This window comes from Cetorhinus maximus, chromosome 10 (assembly GCF_964194155.1).
Source record: "Cetorhinus maximus chromosome 10, sCetMax3.hap1.1, whole genome shotgun sequence".
NCBI lineage: Eukaryota > Metazoa > Chordata > Chondrichthyes > Lamniformes > Cetorhinidae > Cetorhinus > Cetorhinus maximus.
The window spans coordinates 110,820,415-110,836,493 of NC_135888.1; the positions used below are offsets into that span (position 1 = coordinate 110,820,415).

General features: G+C 44.3%; 1 protein-coding gene across 2 annotated transcripts in view; it reads right to left on the bottom strand.

Annotated features, from left to right (window-relative positions):
• The window catches only part of LOC144685942 (organic cation/carnitine transporter 2-like), a 127,639-nt gene that overhangs the window by 84,168 nt on the left and 27,392 nt on the right, over positions 1-16,079 (bottom strand). For both annotated transcript variants that reach the window (XM_078551000.1, XM_078551001.1), the window contains exons 2-3: positions 10,587-10,690; positions 35-189 (exon numbers count right to left, since the gene is read on the bottom strand). In XM_078551000.1, the coding sequence (XP_078407126.1) occupies positions 35-189; positions 10,587-10,690 (259 nt within the window). The remainder of the gene's footprint in view (positions 1-34; positions 190-10,586; positions 10,691-16,079) is intronic.

Sequence of the window (16,079 nt, forward strand, 5' to 3'; positions counted from 1 at the left end):
AGGGCTAATAGGACTGAATGGTATGGATACTTACCAAGAACATAGGCAGCCACATAGTTTGAAACTTGTCCAAAACCTATAAGGAAATTAATCAGGCAGAATATTTCCCAATTTGGTGAGAATACTTGAAGCATATTAAATCCAGTCTGTACAGCCATGGTCCCAAACAGAACTGTCTTTCTACCAAACCTGCAAAACAGAATCAACCATGTTTCAAATACTGACAGTATTGCACATTTACTGACAAACATGCACATAAATTATTGCATGTACTTAGTATACACATGCTGCACATAAATGCACATGCATTTGTACATATACACTAATGTACATGCTAGATATATATTCCCAAAGTTACATAAGCTGTCAAACACAAACACAGATGTATCCAATTAATGCTTTTATTTACATAAAACTCTACTGAGATTGAAAAGCCAAAATGCAGCTAACACACTCACGATATAACTTTGATGAGCATGCACTGGGAAAAGCTGGACATTAAGTGGGTTTCTGAGAGGTATTGATCAGGGAAGGATAACCTCGTCTTTCTCCAAAAAAAAAGCCAGTGGCATAAAATGAAGTGAGGCTGGAGGTTTGATTACCCTAGTCATGAATTCCCTCAACTTTATCTCTCAAAGAGACCCAGTGTAGACTCAGTAGAGCTACATTTGGTGAGATTAAGCCTACCTATCTGTCAACAGTGGAGGTGGGGCCCCACCTAAGGTCCGAGGCAGGGTTTCCAGTTTGTACCCAGAAGAAAAGAATTTCAAATTAAAATCTATACTTCATTGTTTCCACACCCTCCCCGACCCCCAACCCCTTACTTAAGGGGTCACTCTGGAAACTTGAATATGCTTATGTTTTAGGAACCCAGCACACCTGTCTCCTCCCAATACATTGCCATTCCCATCGGTTACTTATCTTCTTGCCTTCTGGCCACGTTGGTGAACTGGGGTGCCATAATGCGCACCAATAGCGTGGGCATTGATAACAAAGGGATTGCACTCTGGCCATACAAACTTTCACAGAGTCAGTAATGGAGCTTTTGGACAGGTACTAGTTGGCATTTACTCTAGGATACACACCCTCGCTAATTTTCAACGTCAGGCAAGTATTTTCTTTTAGCCAAATGTGATCTTATTCAGCCTCCCTCATCTCCCCACCATCGTAGATGGCAGGGTCCATACAATTTAGTTCACTCCATGAGGCATTAAGGAATATCTGACTGCACTGGACACAGCAAAGATTATGGACTGAGACAATGTTCTGGTTGTAATGCTGACAATCTATGCACCAGTGTTAATGGATCCCTGAACTAAATTGTTTCAGTACAACTATGGCATTATATCTACCCAGCAATGAAGAGGATGATGTTAATGTTGCAATAGCGGAGTGGTTTGCAGAGATATATTGGATAGGATACAAATAGACAAATACCAAATAGGTTGAATCATTCAAAGTTAATAAGTCACATGGTCCAGATAGAATGCATCTTACGTTACTTGGAGCGAAGAAACTCTGACAACAATTTTTCAATTTTTCTGTACTTAGGAATAGTGCTACAAGAATGAAGGGTTAAAAATGTTGTATGCCTGTTAGAGAAAAGGTAGAAGGTTAAACCTGCTAACTGCAGACCATCCATCTAATGGGTGAGAAAGCTATTAAAGACTAAAGAATATATTGTCAAAGACAAAATGGATTCACACATGGAGAAATATGGGTTAATAAGGGATGGCCAGCAAGGAATTGTTAAAGCCAAATTGTTTCTGACTACACTGATTTAGTTCTTTTCTCAAGCAACAGAGAGGAATGATGAAGGTAATGCAGCTGATGATGTATATATGGACTGACCAAAGGAACTTAATGAAGCTGTGCAGAACAGACTAATTTGGAAAATAGAAGCACATGGTATTAAAGAAATGGCGATAACTTGGATACAAAATTGCCTAAGGGATAGGAGATTGAGAGTAGTGGTTAACTGATGTTTTTCTGACTGGAAGAAAATATGAGGGTATTCCCAGGGATCAGTATTATGAAATTATGTTTCCTGTTATATATAAATGATCTGGACTTGGGTATAGGGAGTACAATTTTGAAGTTTGTGGATAATACAAAACTTGGCAATGTGGTAAATAGTGAACAGCATGGTTGCAGACTTCAGGAGGATATAGGCAGCCTGTGAAATGGACAGATACATGGCGGCTGCATTTTAATGTGGATAAATGTTAAATCATGTACTTTGGGAGAAGCAAAGTGGAAAAGCAGCATAATATAAATGGTACTATTTTGGGGGAGGGAGGGGGGAAATGCAAGACCAGGGTGCATGTTCACCAATCTTAGAAGTTGGAAGGGCAAGTTGATAAAGTTGTTAGCTGACTGGGGTGACTGCTTTGTGGAACACCATCGGTCTGTCCGCAAGCATGACCCAGACCTCCCTGTCGCTTGCCATTTCAACACACCACCCTGCTCTCATGCCCACGTCTCCGTCCTTGGCCTGCTGCAATGTTCCAGTGAAGCTCAATGCAAACTGGAGGAACAGCACCTCATCTTCCAATTAGGCACTTTACAGCCTTCCGGATTTAACATTGAGTTCAACAGCTTCAGATCATGGACTCTCTCCTCCATCCTCACCCCTTTTTGATCCCCTTTTTTCAAATATTTATTTTAAAATTTTTATATATATTTTTTCTGACCAATTTCTATTATTATTTTAAAAAAATTATTTCCATTCATTGTTTTATCCCCACCTTTTCGCCTATTTCGATCTTTTTTCCCACACCATCCCCTCCCCCCACCCCCACTCAGGCCATCTGTCACTTGCTCATTCTGCTTTCTACTTTTAGTGTCACCATTTAGCACCTCCTTTAGCCAGTATCACCACCTTCAACACCCTGTCCACCTTTTGTTTATGACATCTTTTGCAATATCTCCTTTGCCTCCACCTATCACTGGCCTTCTATCTAGCTTCACCTGTCCCACCCCCACTTAAACAATATATATTTCACCACATTTTTAACTCCCTTTAGTGCTGAAGAAGAATCATATGGATTCGAAATGTTAACTCTGTCTTTCTCTCCACAGATGCTGTCAGAACTGCTGAGTTTTTCCAGCAATTTTTGTTAGGAAAGTGTATGGGATACTTGGCTTTGTAAATAGAGGTATTGAACAAAAAAACAAGGAAATCATGCTACACAATTACAAAATTACTGGTTAGGTCCTAACTAGAGTATCTTGCACCATTCTGGGAACCACACCTTAGGAAGGATGTCAAAGCCCCACAGATGGTACGGAGGAGGTTTACTAGCATGTTAGCAGGCATGAGTGAGTTCAGTTATGTGGAGAGTTTGGAGGATCTGCGATTGTTTGCCTCAGAACAGAGCAGTTTAAGGGGGGAGACCTGATAGAAGTATTCAAAATATGGGGGTTTTTGATAGAGCAAGTGGAGAGAAGCTATGGAATCGGATTCCATAGAAAATTTCAAAAAGCAATTTGACATGAATATGGTTAGGCAATGGCAAATGTTCAAAGAGTGCATGAGTGAACTGCAACAATTGTTTATTCCTGTCTGGCGCAAAAGTAAAACAGGAAAGGTGGCCAAACCATGGCTTACAAGGAAAATTAGAGATAGTATTAGATCCAAGGAAGAGGCATACAAATTGGCCAGAAAAAACAACAGACCTGAGGATTGGGAGCACTTTAGAATTCAGCAAAGGAGGGCCAACGGATTGATTAAGAAGGGGAAAATAGAGTATGAGAGTAAGCTTGCGGGGAACATAAAAACTGACTGTAAAGGTTTCTATGGGTATGTGAAGAGAAAAAGATTGGTGAAGACAAATGTAGGTCCCTTAGAGTCTGAAACACAGGAATTTATAATGGGGAACAAAGAAATGGCTGACCAACTAAATACATACTTTGGTTCTGTCTTCATAAAGGAGGACACAAATAACATACCAGAAATGTTGGGGAACACAGGGTTTAGCGAGAGGGAGGAGCTGAAAGAAATCAGTATTAGTAAGGAAATAGTGTTGAAGAAATTGATGGGATTGAAGGCCGATAAATCCCCAGGGCCTGATAATCTACATCCCAGAGTACTTAAGGAAGTGGCCCTAGAAATAGTGGATGCATTGGTGGTCATCTTCCGAGATTCTATAAACTCTGGAACAGTTCCTACAGATTGGAGGGTAGCTAATGTAACCCCACTATTTAAAAAGGGAGGTAGAGAGAAAACTGGGAATTATAGACCAGTCAGCCTGACGTTGGTAGTGGGGAAAATCCCAGAGTCCATTATAAATGATTTAATAGCTGAGCACTTGGAAAACAGTGGCAAAATCAGACAGAGTCAGCATGAATTTACGTTCTTGATTGGTAAGGGGATCAAAGGTTACGGGGAGAATGGGGTTGAGAAACTTCTCAGCCATGATTGAATGGCGGAGCAGACTCGATGGGCTGATTTGCCTAATTTCTGCTCCTATGTCTTATGGTCTTATGGAAAGGGAAATCATACTTGACAAATCTACTGGAATTTTTCGAGAATGTAACCAGTTCAGTTGATGAGGGGGAGCCAGTGGATGTGGTTTATTTGGACTTTCAGAAGGCTTTCGACAAAGTTCCACATAAGAGATTAGCGTGTAAAATTAAACTGCATGGGATTGGGGGTAGTGCATTGAGATGGATAGAAAACTGGTTGGCAGACAGGAAACGAAGAGTAGGAATAAACAGATCTTTTTCCGAATGGCAGGCAGTGACTAGTGGGGTACCGCAGGGATCAGTGCTGGGACCCCAGTTATTCACAATATATATTAATGATTTAGATGAGGGAACTAAATGTAATATCTCCAAATTTACAGATGACACAAAGCTGGGTGGGAGGGTGAGCTGTGAGGAGGATGCAGAGATGCTTCAGTGTGATTTGGACAAGCTGAGTGAATGGGCAAATGCATGGCAGATGCAGTATAATGTGGATGAACGTAAGGTGATCCACTTTGGTAGCAAAAACAGGAAGGCAGATTATTATCTGAATGGCTATAAGTTGAGAAAGGGGAATGTGCAACGAGACCTGGATGTCCTCGTACACCAGTCGCTGAAGGTAAGCATGCAGGTGCAGCAGGCGGTAAAGAAGGCAAATAGTATGTTGGCCTTCATAATGAGAGGATTCGAGTACAGGAGCAGGGATGTCAAACTGCAATTATACAGGGTATATTATGAGACCACACCTGGAATACTGTGTGCAGTTTTGGTCTCCTTATCTGAGGAAGGATGTTCTTGCTATAGAGGGAGTGCAGTGAAGGTTTACCCGACTGATTCCTGGGATGGCGGAACTGACATATGAGGAAAGATTGAGTCGGTTACGATTATATTCGCTGGAGTTCAGAAGAATGAGGGCGGATCTCATAGAAACCTATAAAATTCTAACAGGACTAGACAGGGTAGATGCAGGAAGGGTGTTCCCGATGGTGGGGAAGTCCAGAACCAGGGGTCACAGTCTGAGGATACGGGGTAGACCATTTAGGACTGAGATGAGGAGAAATTTCTTCACCAAGAGAGAGTGGTGAGCCTGTGGAATTCGCTACTACAGAAAATAGTTGAGGGCAAAACATTGTATGTTTTCAAGAAGGAGTTAGATATAGCCCTTGAGGTGAAAGGGACCAAAGGTTGTGGGGAGAAAGCAGGAGCAGGCTATTGAGTTGGATGATCAGCCATGATCATAACGAATGGCGGAGCAGGCTCGAAGGGCCGAATGGCCTACTCCTGCTTCTATTTTCTATGTTTCTATGTTTCTATGACATGTACTTGAACTAATTTGCAGAGTATGGGGAAAAAGCCAGGGTGTAGGCCTAAATTGGGCAGCTCGCCTGCACTGGTATGACAGGTTGAATGGCTTCCTTCTTTGCTGTAAGATTCTATGGACAGAATTTAATTGAGCCCGCCAGAGTAGGCATGATGGCGGGGTAGTCGGGAGAATCAGGTGGAAGTACCCTCATCAGATTCTTATGGGAGAATTTTCCAGTCAGTGAGTGGGGGCGGGGCCCCATCGCCGACACATAAAACGACGCGCGGTGACGTCAGGCAGGCGTCATTTAGATTTTCAGTTCGGCAGGCACGCAGACAAGTCGGCTGCACACCCACCAAACTGTCAAAGGCCTATTAAGACCTGTTAAAATCTAATTAAAATAGTTAAATGAGCTGCCCGTCCAACCTTAAGGCTGGCGGGTAGGCAAAGAGCCCAGGCGGCCTTCGCATTTTTCATGAAACCTCATTCACGGGCGGGATGAGGTTTCATGAAGTTTTTATAAATTAAATAAAGTTTTCCATTACTGTTCTTTGACATGTCCCAGCTCATGTGACACTATCACATGAGGGGACATGTCTTATAATATTTTCTTTTCTGTATTTAGCTTTCAAAAACTTTGACTAATCTCCCAGAGGCACCTCTGCATGCGCGAAAGTGCGCAGGACCCGGCTCAGGGCTTCCAGGTGTGCGTCACGCTGGGTGGGCCTTCATCGGCCTGCCCACGTAAAATGACGACGCGGAACCGATCGGGGGCGCCGACCGGGTTCGGGCCCGCTCCTGCCCAACCCCGCACAATCCCCACCGACGGGGGGGGTGGGATAATTCTGCCCTTAGAATCGGGAAAGCTGTCCCGAAAGCCGCCCAGCAAACCCTGCCAGATTTGCCTGTGGCCTCATAGAGCTGGTCCCTCGTTGTTACGTGTTCAGTGCTCGATTTAAGGACCTGGCATCATGAAGTTGGCCGGTGGGGGGCGGGGGTTGCGGGAGGTGCGTTAAAAGCCACCGTCGTGCCCTTGTCTCAGGCCCTCCTGTATCCCCTCTCTGGCAACTCTCATCCCGTCCTACTCATCCAGGGATCCAGCAGCGATCGTTGGGCTGGGCCTTGGAGCATTACTGGAACCGTTCCTGGTGGCACTGCCGGCAATGGAAAGCCTCTGGTCTTTGATTGACCAGCAGCTCTCAGGGTGCCTGAGGGCACTTAAATTGCCCTCTCATGGACGTAACGCTGGGCTCCCACTGGTTTCCCAACCGGTCGGAGAGGGACCCCCTCATGGGACCTAAATCCCAGCCTATGATTCTGGTGTGGAATATTAGCTAGGTATGTTCTTTTGAAAAACGGATAAATCTTACCTGACCTCAAAGGGTGGGAAATTTGGGAGGTGTTTATTTTTAAGGGTGTTGGATACCGTTCAATTGATCTTAATGGAGTCTTCATAGTCATAAGTAGGCTAACAGGATGTATTTATTAACTACAGGAACTATATATATATACATATATATAGAGAGTAAAAGGTTCAAATTTGGAGCTGTTTCCATGCTTGCTTGTGCACACGGCTCTGTCCAACACTAGATTGACCCCTAGGTGCAGGTCATGTGTTCTCTTACATCACTGTGGGCATGACTGCACTCAGCCCCATGTTAACCCTATATGTGACAGACCCTTATACTACAATTATAATGGGTGGCTGATCTGTTATTACCTGGTTTACACCATTGCAGAAAGTTAAAATTACCCCCACAGTTACTTAAACATGGACAAACAAGTACAGTTGTACAGGGTTTGGCGAGACCACATCTGGAATACTGTGTGCAGTTTTGGTCTGCACATTTAAGAAAGGATATACTTATATTGAAGGTGATACAGCGAAGGTTCACCAAATTGGTCCCTGGGATGAGGGGGCTGTCCTATGATGAGAGGCTAAGTAAATCGGGCTTATATTCTCTGGAGTTTAGAAGAATGAGAGGTGATCTCACTGAAACCTACAAAATTCTGAGGGAGCTTGACAGGGTTGATGCTGAGAGATTGTTTCTGCTGGTTGGGGAATCTAAAACATAGGGGCACAGTCACAGGATATGGGACCAATCATGACTGAGGTGAGGAGAAATTACTTCACTCAAAGAGTTGTGAATCTTTGGAACTCTCTACCCCAAAGGGTTCTGGATGCTCCATCACTGAATACATATAAGGCTGTGTTAGACAGATTTTTGGTCTCACGGAAATGAAGGGATATTGGAAGAGGGTGGGAAAATGGAGTTGAAGCCTAAGATCAGCGGTACAGGCTCGACCGACCATGTGGTCCACTCCTGCTCCTATTTCCTGTGTTCTGTTCTCATCAAGCACATACACTCATTCATTCACACACTCTTTAATGCAGATTAAATTCCATATAAACACATAGGTTCATATAAATACTTGCTCACATATCCATATCCAGAAAAGCTGTCTGTCAGAGATATGGGACAGAATTTAACGGCTGGTGGGGTTTCCTGTCCTGCCATGCAAAGAGTCAGCAGGGAATGCATCCCCCTGATCACAGCCGCTTCTCAGCCATTTAATGCTTTGAGTTGCGATAACTGGGTGGAGATGAGACCTCTGCTATTCACTCGGGAGGAGGTACTGCCTCAGAGAGCTGCTGACCAATATGATTGGCTGGTAGCTCTGTATCCTATCAGTGCCACTGAGATTGGGGGCCAATGCTGGGACTACAAGGAGTCTCACCAATGTCCAGGTAAGTATGGGATCTCATGACGAGGAAGGGAACAGGGATCCAAGGGAGGGGGATGTTAGGGGTGTAGGAAACTTGATGGCTGGGCCAGGTGGGAAGGAGCACCTGGGCGTCAGGCCTTAGGGTATGGGAGGGGGTGCCCGATCTGGAAAGGGGGACAGAGTGGAGTTGCCACCCATCCCTTCCCCCGCCTTCTTGCCTGCAGTCTGAACAGGGCTGTTGAGCTTCCTCTCCCCATTCCTGAACTCCTTCTGCTGGCCTCAAAATTGAGGCCAGGGAAGGAAGTGACCATTAGGTCATTAATTGACAACCTAAGGGCCTCAATTGGGGAGCGGGTGGGCCTCTCCTATCCCTTTCATCCTCCCTCAACCCCCCCATAAAATTGTGAACAGGTCAAAGGTAGGCGGGAGGTGGTGGGGAGGTCACCCGCATAATTTGAAAGGCCATCCATGGCTGCAAACCTGTCAGCGGGGCCTTGTCAATTACCTTTAATGTAAATAAAATTAGTCTCTCTATGCTTTTAAGCATAAACACAAATTATTTTGTAATGTGACGTAGTAGCACCCAGATTATACTGATCCAAGGAGACGGCTTACCACCACCTTCTTAAGGGCAATTAACAGAATCGCAAAATATTTACAGTGCAGAAGGAGGCCATTCAGCCTATCAAATCTGCATTGGCTCTCTGAAAGAGCATTCTACCTAGTCCCACTCCCCTGCCCTATCCCTGTAACCTTCACATTCTTTCTTTTCAGATATCCATCCAATTCCCTTCTGACTACCTCAATCGAACCTCCCTCCACCACCCTCTCAGGAAGTTTGTTCCAGACTCCAACCGCCCTCTGGGTGAAAAAAATTTTCCTAACATCACATTTATTCCTTTTGCCAATTATTTTGAATTTGTGCCCTCTAGTTCTTGATGCTCCCTTGAGTGGGAACAGTTTCTCACTATTTACCCTGTCCATACCTCTCAGAATCTTGAATACCTCGATCAAATCTCATCTCAGCCTTCTTTTCTCCAAGGAAAACAGTCCTAACCTCTCCAATCTATTCTCATCGTGACAGTTCTTAAGGATGGGCAATAAATGCTGGCCTTGCCAGTGTTGCCCATACCCCATGAAAGAACAGGATTTGAGAGGTGAAATCCTACATTGTGATAGTAATAGTAAGTGGGACAGAAAGGAACTTCATACAATTGCATTTCCACAATCAAGGTGAATTTACACGACGGATCGTTATATTTGTAACCTATGAAATTGTTGATGAAATTTTAAATACATTTTCAGACAGTTATCTCCTTTACTACATTGTTTTTTAAAAATTTGTTCATGGGATGAGGGTGTCGCAGGCTAGGCCAGGATTTATTGCCCATCCCTAATTGCCCTTGAGAAGGTGGTGCTGAGCTGCCTTGAACCACTGCAATCCCTGTGGTGTAGGTACACTCACAGTGCTGTTAGGAAGGCAGTTCCAGGATTTTTACCCAGCGACAGTGAAGGAATGGCAATATAGTTCAAAGTCAGGATGGTGAGTGACTTGGAGGGGAGCTTGCAGGTTGTGGTGTTCCCATGCATCTGCTGCCCTTGTCCTTCTAGGTGGTAGAGGTTCGCGTTTGGAGGTGCTGTCGAAAGAGCCTTGGTGAGTTGCTGCAGTGCATCTTGTAGATAGTACACATGCACTGCTGTTGTATGTTGGTGATGGAGGGAGTGAATGTTGAAGATGGTGGATGGAGTGCCAATCAAGCAGGATTCTGTGTTCTGGATGGTGTTAAGCTTGTTGTTGGAACTGCACTCCTCCAGGCAAGTGGAGAGTATTCCATCACACTCCTGACTTGAGCCTTGTAGATGGTGGACAATGTTTGGAGAATCAAGAGGTGAGTTCAGTTCTTTTGTCCATGTTTGGACCAAGGCTGTAATGAGGTCAGGAACTGACTGGCCTTGGTGGAAGATATTCACCTCTTATGTCATTTTATCTTTCCCAAGCATGAAAATACACAACCAACAGGCAACAGTTGAATATTTATTTTACAATAAATTGTCTATCTAACAGAGTTAAATAAAGGAAATAACTCACCCATCTGACAACATTCCAGAAAACAAGGAACCCGTCAGCACTCCCAGGAAGTATATTGACATAGAAAACGGCATTTTCCAGTCATTGTTACACACCAAATCCCACTGAAATACAAAAAGAAATGAAAAGCTCCAAATACATGGACTTGAGATAAATTACAGGTAAACAATTTTACTGCATTGCATCTAAGAATGTGCAAGCTACATCATCAGAATGGATGGAAACATGATACTAGGAAAGCCCATTCACCTCACCTAGCCTACAATGATGTAAGCCTAAACTCAGAGGCACCAATCTGCACCTCAAAAATTGGGGGCTCATGTCCGGGATCACCCGATATAAACCTTCGCACTGGGAATGATAAAGGCATACCTTGCTCTTTCGACCCTGCAAATTCCTCCTCACTAACACCTGGGGCTTTGTGGGGCACAGGAAGCTAAGAAAGATGCAATTGTTGAACGTGTTAGATTTATTTCATGGAGGTGATGCATTCGTCCAGCATTTTGGAGGCAAGGCCATTATATTTTCTCATAGCGATCGTGAACTTTCGCTCTTCAAAAACACAGCACTCCAGAGTTCATCAGCACCACTGTTGGAAAAATGAAAGACAATACACAATCTTTTTTTGATTCATCCATGGAATGTGGCATGTGATGGGGCATATTCAAGAATGCTGATGGAGGAGCCTGGAAAATGGCCGCAAGATATGATTCCGTGAGTATGACTGTGTCAGGCTGTTGTTTGACTAGTCTGTGAGACAGATCTCCCAGGGTCGACAGGGCAGGGTATGCCCTTGTCATTTCTGATGCCAAGGTTAATACGGGATGATCCCAGACTCAAGCCCCCAGTTTTGTTACAATCCCCGTGAGGAACCATAAACCAAAATAATCAAATCTATTGAATGACTCCCCAAACGAGGAAATTACCAATAAGATTTCACTTTTTTGTTAGTTTTACTTTAACATAAAAGAGAATCAAAGTAAATTTAAAATTAATTAATAGGCAAATGATACTTTAAATAAAAAGATAAATCTCAAATTAAATAGTTTATACAACAAAGGTATATCTTACATAAGCACAAGCACCTGCATCACTTCCCGCAGACGGATGGGACCACATGCAGTTCCAAAGTTCTCTAACTTGGTCTCTGGTGCATAGGATCCCTCGCTTTCTCACTTCATTAATTTAGCCATCAAGTTGTGTTGACTGGCAACCATATTCCATCTGAGATCCCTGGAGATGGTCATCATTCAAATGGCGCAGTCTTGCAAAATCGCCCTCCTTGGCTGTTTTGCTATTCAGTAAGATCATGCTGATCTTCTAACTCAACTCCACCTTCCTAGCCTTAGCTAGACTCATGGCAGTCTTGATGGCACAGATTGAGACTGCTTTATCCTATTCCCTTAATAAACCCTGTTAAATGGTTGGGTCAGGTCTTGCACAATTGAAGCAGCAGCAAGAAATATTGTTCAGTTCACAATTCCTGTTCTAGTCCTGTCTGTTTAACTATGTTTTACACGCACACACACATACACGCGCACACACACACACACATACACACCCCCCCACCCATGTCGGGCTGGGTGGGCGGGGAGGTGTGAGGAAGTCAACTACCACCTGCGATTGGGGCTGGAAGGCAACTTCACGCTGACGGCCAATTAAGGCCCACCCAGTGTGGACTGCAAGCGGCAGCGCTCAGCGCTGCATGTGCGGGTAGGAGTGCGAGCCAGACGAGTGTGACCTCCGTGCATGCGCGCGAGTGCACAGAGCTGCCTCAGGGAGATGAAGAGATTTGAAAAAGAATAATAAAAAATAAAAATGTCATGAAACATGTCCCCTCATGTGACTTTGTCACATGAGCAGGGACATGTTATTAATGAAAAATTTAAGTTTTTATTTTTATTTGGTTTTAGGGAACCTCATCTCGCCCGTGGATGAGGTTTCCAAAAAAGCACAAAAGCCACTTGGCCTTTTCACCTGCCTGCCAACCGTAAGGTTGGACAGGCAGCGAAAAGTTTCTTTTAATTAACTTTCTAATGGCCTCAATAGGCCTTTTAATGTTCGGCGGGCGCACTGCCGACTCCGGCACGCCTGCCAACCAAAATATCGCACGAGTGCACAATGACGTCGGGACGCTCGCCCGACGTCATCGCACGTCATTTTACGCTTGGTTGAGTTGGGCACACATCCGCCCACCAAGCTAAAAATTTTACTCCAGGTATTAGTGAAGAAAATTGAACCTTTTACAATTATTGCAAACTCTTAAAAGTCCTTTTCAAACATTCACAAAACCAATCACAGATTCCACAGACATTTTAAAGAGACTACAAATTTTTCTTACTGGACTGCTTCCAGGTCAAAGGTCATCACAAGATCAAATGTAACTTAGTTAATTTTCAAATCTGTAAATGCCTTTGACATTTAAAATAAGAAACAATGGCTTAAATTTATCTTCTGATATACTCACAAAAAGTTCTTATTTAACATAAGGACCTGGGAGCATAAGAAGGAGGAGGTGGAGTAACCCTTCTTGGCTGATCTTCCAACTCAAACTGCACCTTCCTGCATATCCTCAAATCCCTTTATCTTCTTAGTCACTAAAAATCTATCAAGTTCTATCTTGAATGTACTCAATAACTGAGCATCAACAGCTCTCTGGGTAGAGAATTCCAAAGATTCATGATCCTTGGGATGAAGAAATGACTCCTCATTTCAGCCTTAAATGGTTGATGACTTAATCTAAGACAAGTAACCCTGTGTTCTAGATTCTCAAACCAGGGAAAACATTTTCTCAGCATTCAACCTGTCAAGCCCTTTAAGAGGTTTATGGCCAGAATTTTCCCATTGGCGATTTGGGGGTGGGGCCCGCTCGCTAATGGGAAAATGACGCTGGATGACGTCAGGAGGAAGCCCCGATGTCGTCCCAGTCCATTTAAATATTAAGGCGGGCGGACAGCGAAATCAGCTGTCTGCCTGCCAACCTGTCAATGGCCAATTAAGGCCATTGACAGGATCATTAAGCTCATTGAAAGACCTGCCCGTCCAACCTTAAGGGTGGCGGGCAGGCCAGGAGCCCCAGCGGGCTTCTGAAAAAATATAAAACCTCGTCCACTGGCGGGAGGCCGGCTATGCGCTTCCTGTCGGGCAGGCCTTTGGGCCAGCCTTAATTGGCCCGTCCATGTAAAATGGCGGCGGGCCCCATTTTGGCCGCAGAGTTCGGCTGCCCGCCAGCCGCCGACCCGGTGAGGCCCGCCCGCCCACCCGCCCATCAAGGTCAAAATTCTGGCCTACATGTTTAAATTAGATCAGCTCTCATTCTTCTAACTCTGGAAATATAGGCCAAGTCTACTTATCTCTCCTCATAGGACAATCCTGTCATCCCAGGAACCAGTCGAGGGAACCTTTGTAGCACCCACTCGAGGGGAGTATATCCTTCCTTGTAAGGAGAACAAAACTGCATACAGTACTCCAAGCGTGCCCTCATCAATGCTCATGAAATTGTTCTAAGATTTATTTACCCTTATATTCCAAATCCTTTGTAACAAAAGCTAACACACTTTTTTGCTTTCTTAATTGCTTCCTGTACCTGATTATTAACAAGGACACCCAGGTTCCTTTGAATGCAAACATTTCCCAGTCTCTCAACATTCGCAAAATATGCTTTTTTATTTTTCCTACCAAAATGGATACCTTTGCACTTTGCTACATTCTTTTCCATCTGGCATGGCCTTGCCCACTCAACCAACCTTTATGTATCCCTCTGCAGTCTATTTGCATCCTCCTTACCGTTTATTTTCTCACCTAACTTTGTATGGTCAGCAAACTTGGATACATTACATACAGTTCCCTCATCTAAGTCATTAATATAAATTGGAAATGCCTGATCCCCATGTATGGGTACTTGTGTTTTCCCTCTAGGAATGCCTGCCAACTACAAAATGCACCATTTATTCCTACTCTCTGTTTTCTGTCCATTAACCAATCCTCAATCTATGATAATATATTGTCCCAATCCCATAAATTCCAATTTTGTGTAATAACCTCTTGTGTGGCACCTTATCGAATGCTTTTTCAGATCCAAATACATTAAATGTAGTCGTATTCCATTATCCATCTCATTAGCTACATGCTTGAAAAACTCTAACAGATTTGTCAAACATGATTTCCTTTTCATAAATCTTCACTGATTCTGATTAGTCACGTTATGGTTTTCTAAGTGTAGGGTTACCATGTTACCAATAACAGATTCTAGCATTTTGCCTTCTACTGGCCTATCGACCACAATTTTTTCTCTTCCTCCTTTCTTAAATAGCAGGGTTACGTTTGCCTCAACCCATTCTTTGGGAACTGTTCTAGAATCTAAGGGCAGGAATTTCCCCCTGTCAGGGGCGAAGTTGAACAGCGGGTGTGCACAGGCGCGCCTCTGATCGGCGCTCCCAATCGGGGGTGCGGCGCCATTTTACGTGGGTAGGCCAATTAAGGCCTGCCTGGCGTGACATCCGCACAGAAGCGCTATGCGCTCCCTGTGCAGGTGGAGGGGGGGGGATTCCCGAAACCCGAGAGTATGCTCTTTCATGCACGCGCAGGAAAGAGCACACTCATCGCCCTGAGGCTAAGTGCTGTCTCAGGGAGATCGGTTTTTCTGTGACAGAAATTAAAAATAGAAAAAAAAATTCCTGACATGTCCCCTCATGTGACACTGTCACATGAGTTGGGACATGTCCATAATTTTAACAAAACCTTTATTAAAATTTTTAAAAACCTACATGAAACCTCATCCCGCCCATGGATGAGGTTTCATGCTTTTTCTAATTCCCGCCGGGGCTCCTGGCCTGCCCACTAACCCTAAGGTTGGACGGGCAGGTCCATTAATTAGCTAAATGACTCTGTCAACGGCCTCAATTGGCCATTGACAAGTCGGCGGGTGCACAGCTGATTTTGCTGCGCCCCCACCTACCTGAAAATTTAAATTGGGCACGGTGACGTCGGGGGTTCCACTCAACATCACCACACGTCATTTTACATGTCGGCGAGTGGGCCCCGCCCCCCGCTCGCCAACGGGAAAATCCTGCCCTAAGAAATTCCACAAGATGAAAACCAATGTATCCACTATTTCTGCAGCTACTTCTTTTAAAACCCTAGGATACAGGTCGCCAGGTTCAGGGGATTTGTTGCCACTTAATTCCAATACTTCCTGCTCTGCTATTTCTGTACTTATGGGGAGGCGGTGGCGCAGTGGTAGTGTCACTGGACTGGTAATCCAGAGACCCAGGGTAATGCTCTGGGGATTAAAGCAAAATACCGCAGATGCTGGAAATCTGAAACAAAAACAGAAAATGCTGGAAAAACTCAGCAGGTCTAGCAGCATCTGTGGTTAGGGGCTGGGGTGGGTGGAGCTGGATAGAAGCCCAGCGATAGATGGGGACAAAGGAGAGATTGCCAAAGATGTCATGAACTAAAGGACAAAGGGGATGTTAATGAGAGTGGTAAATG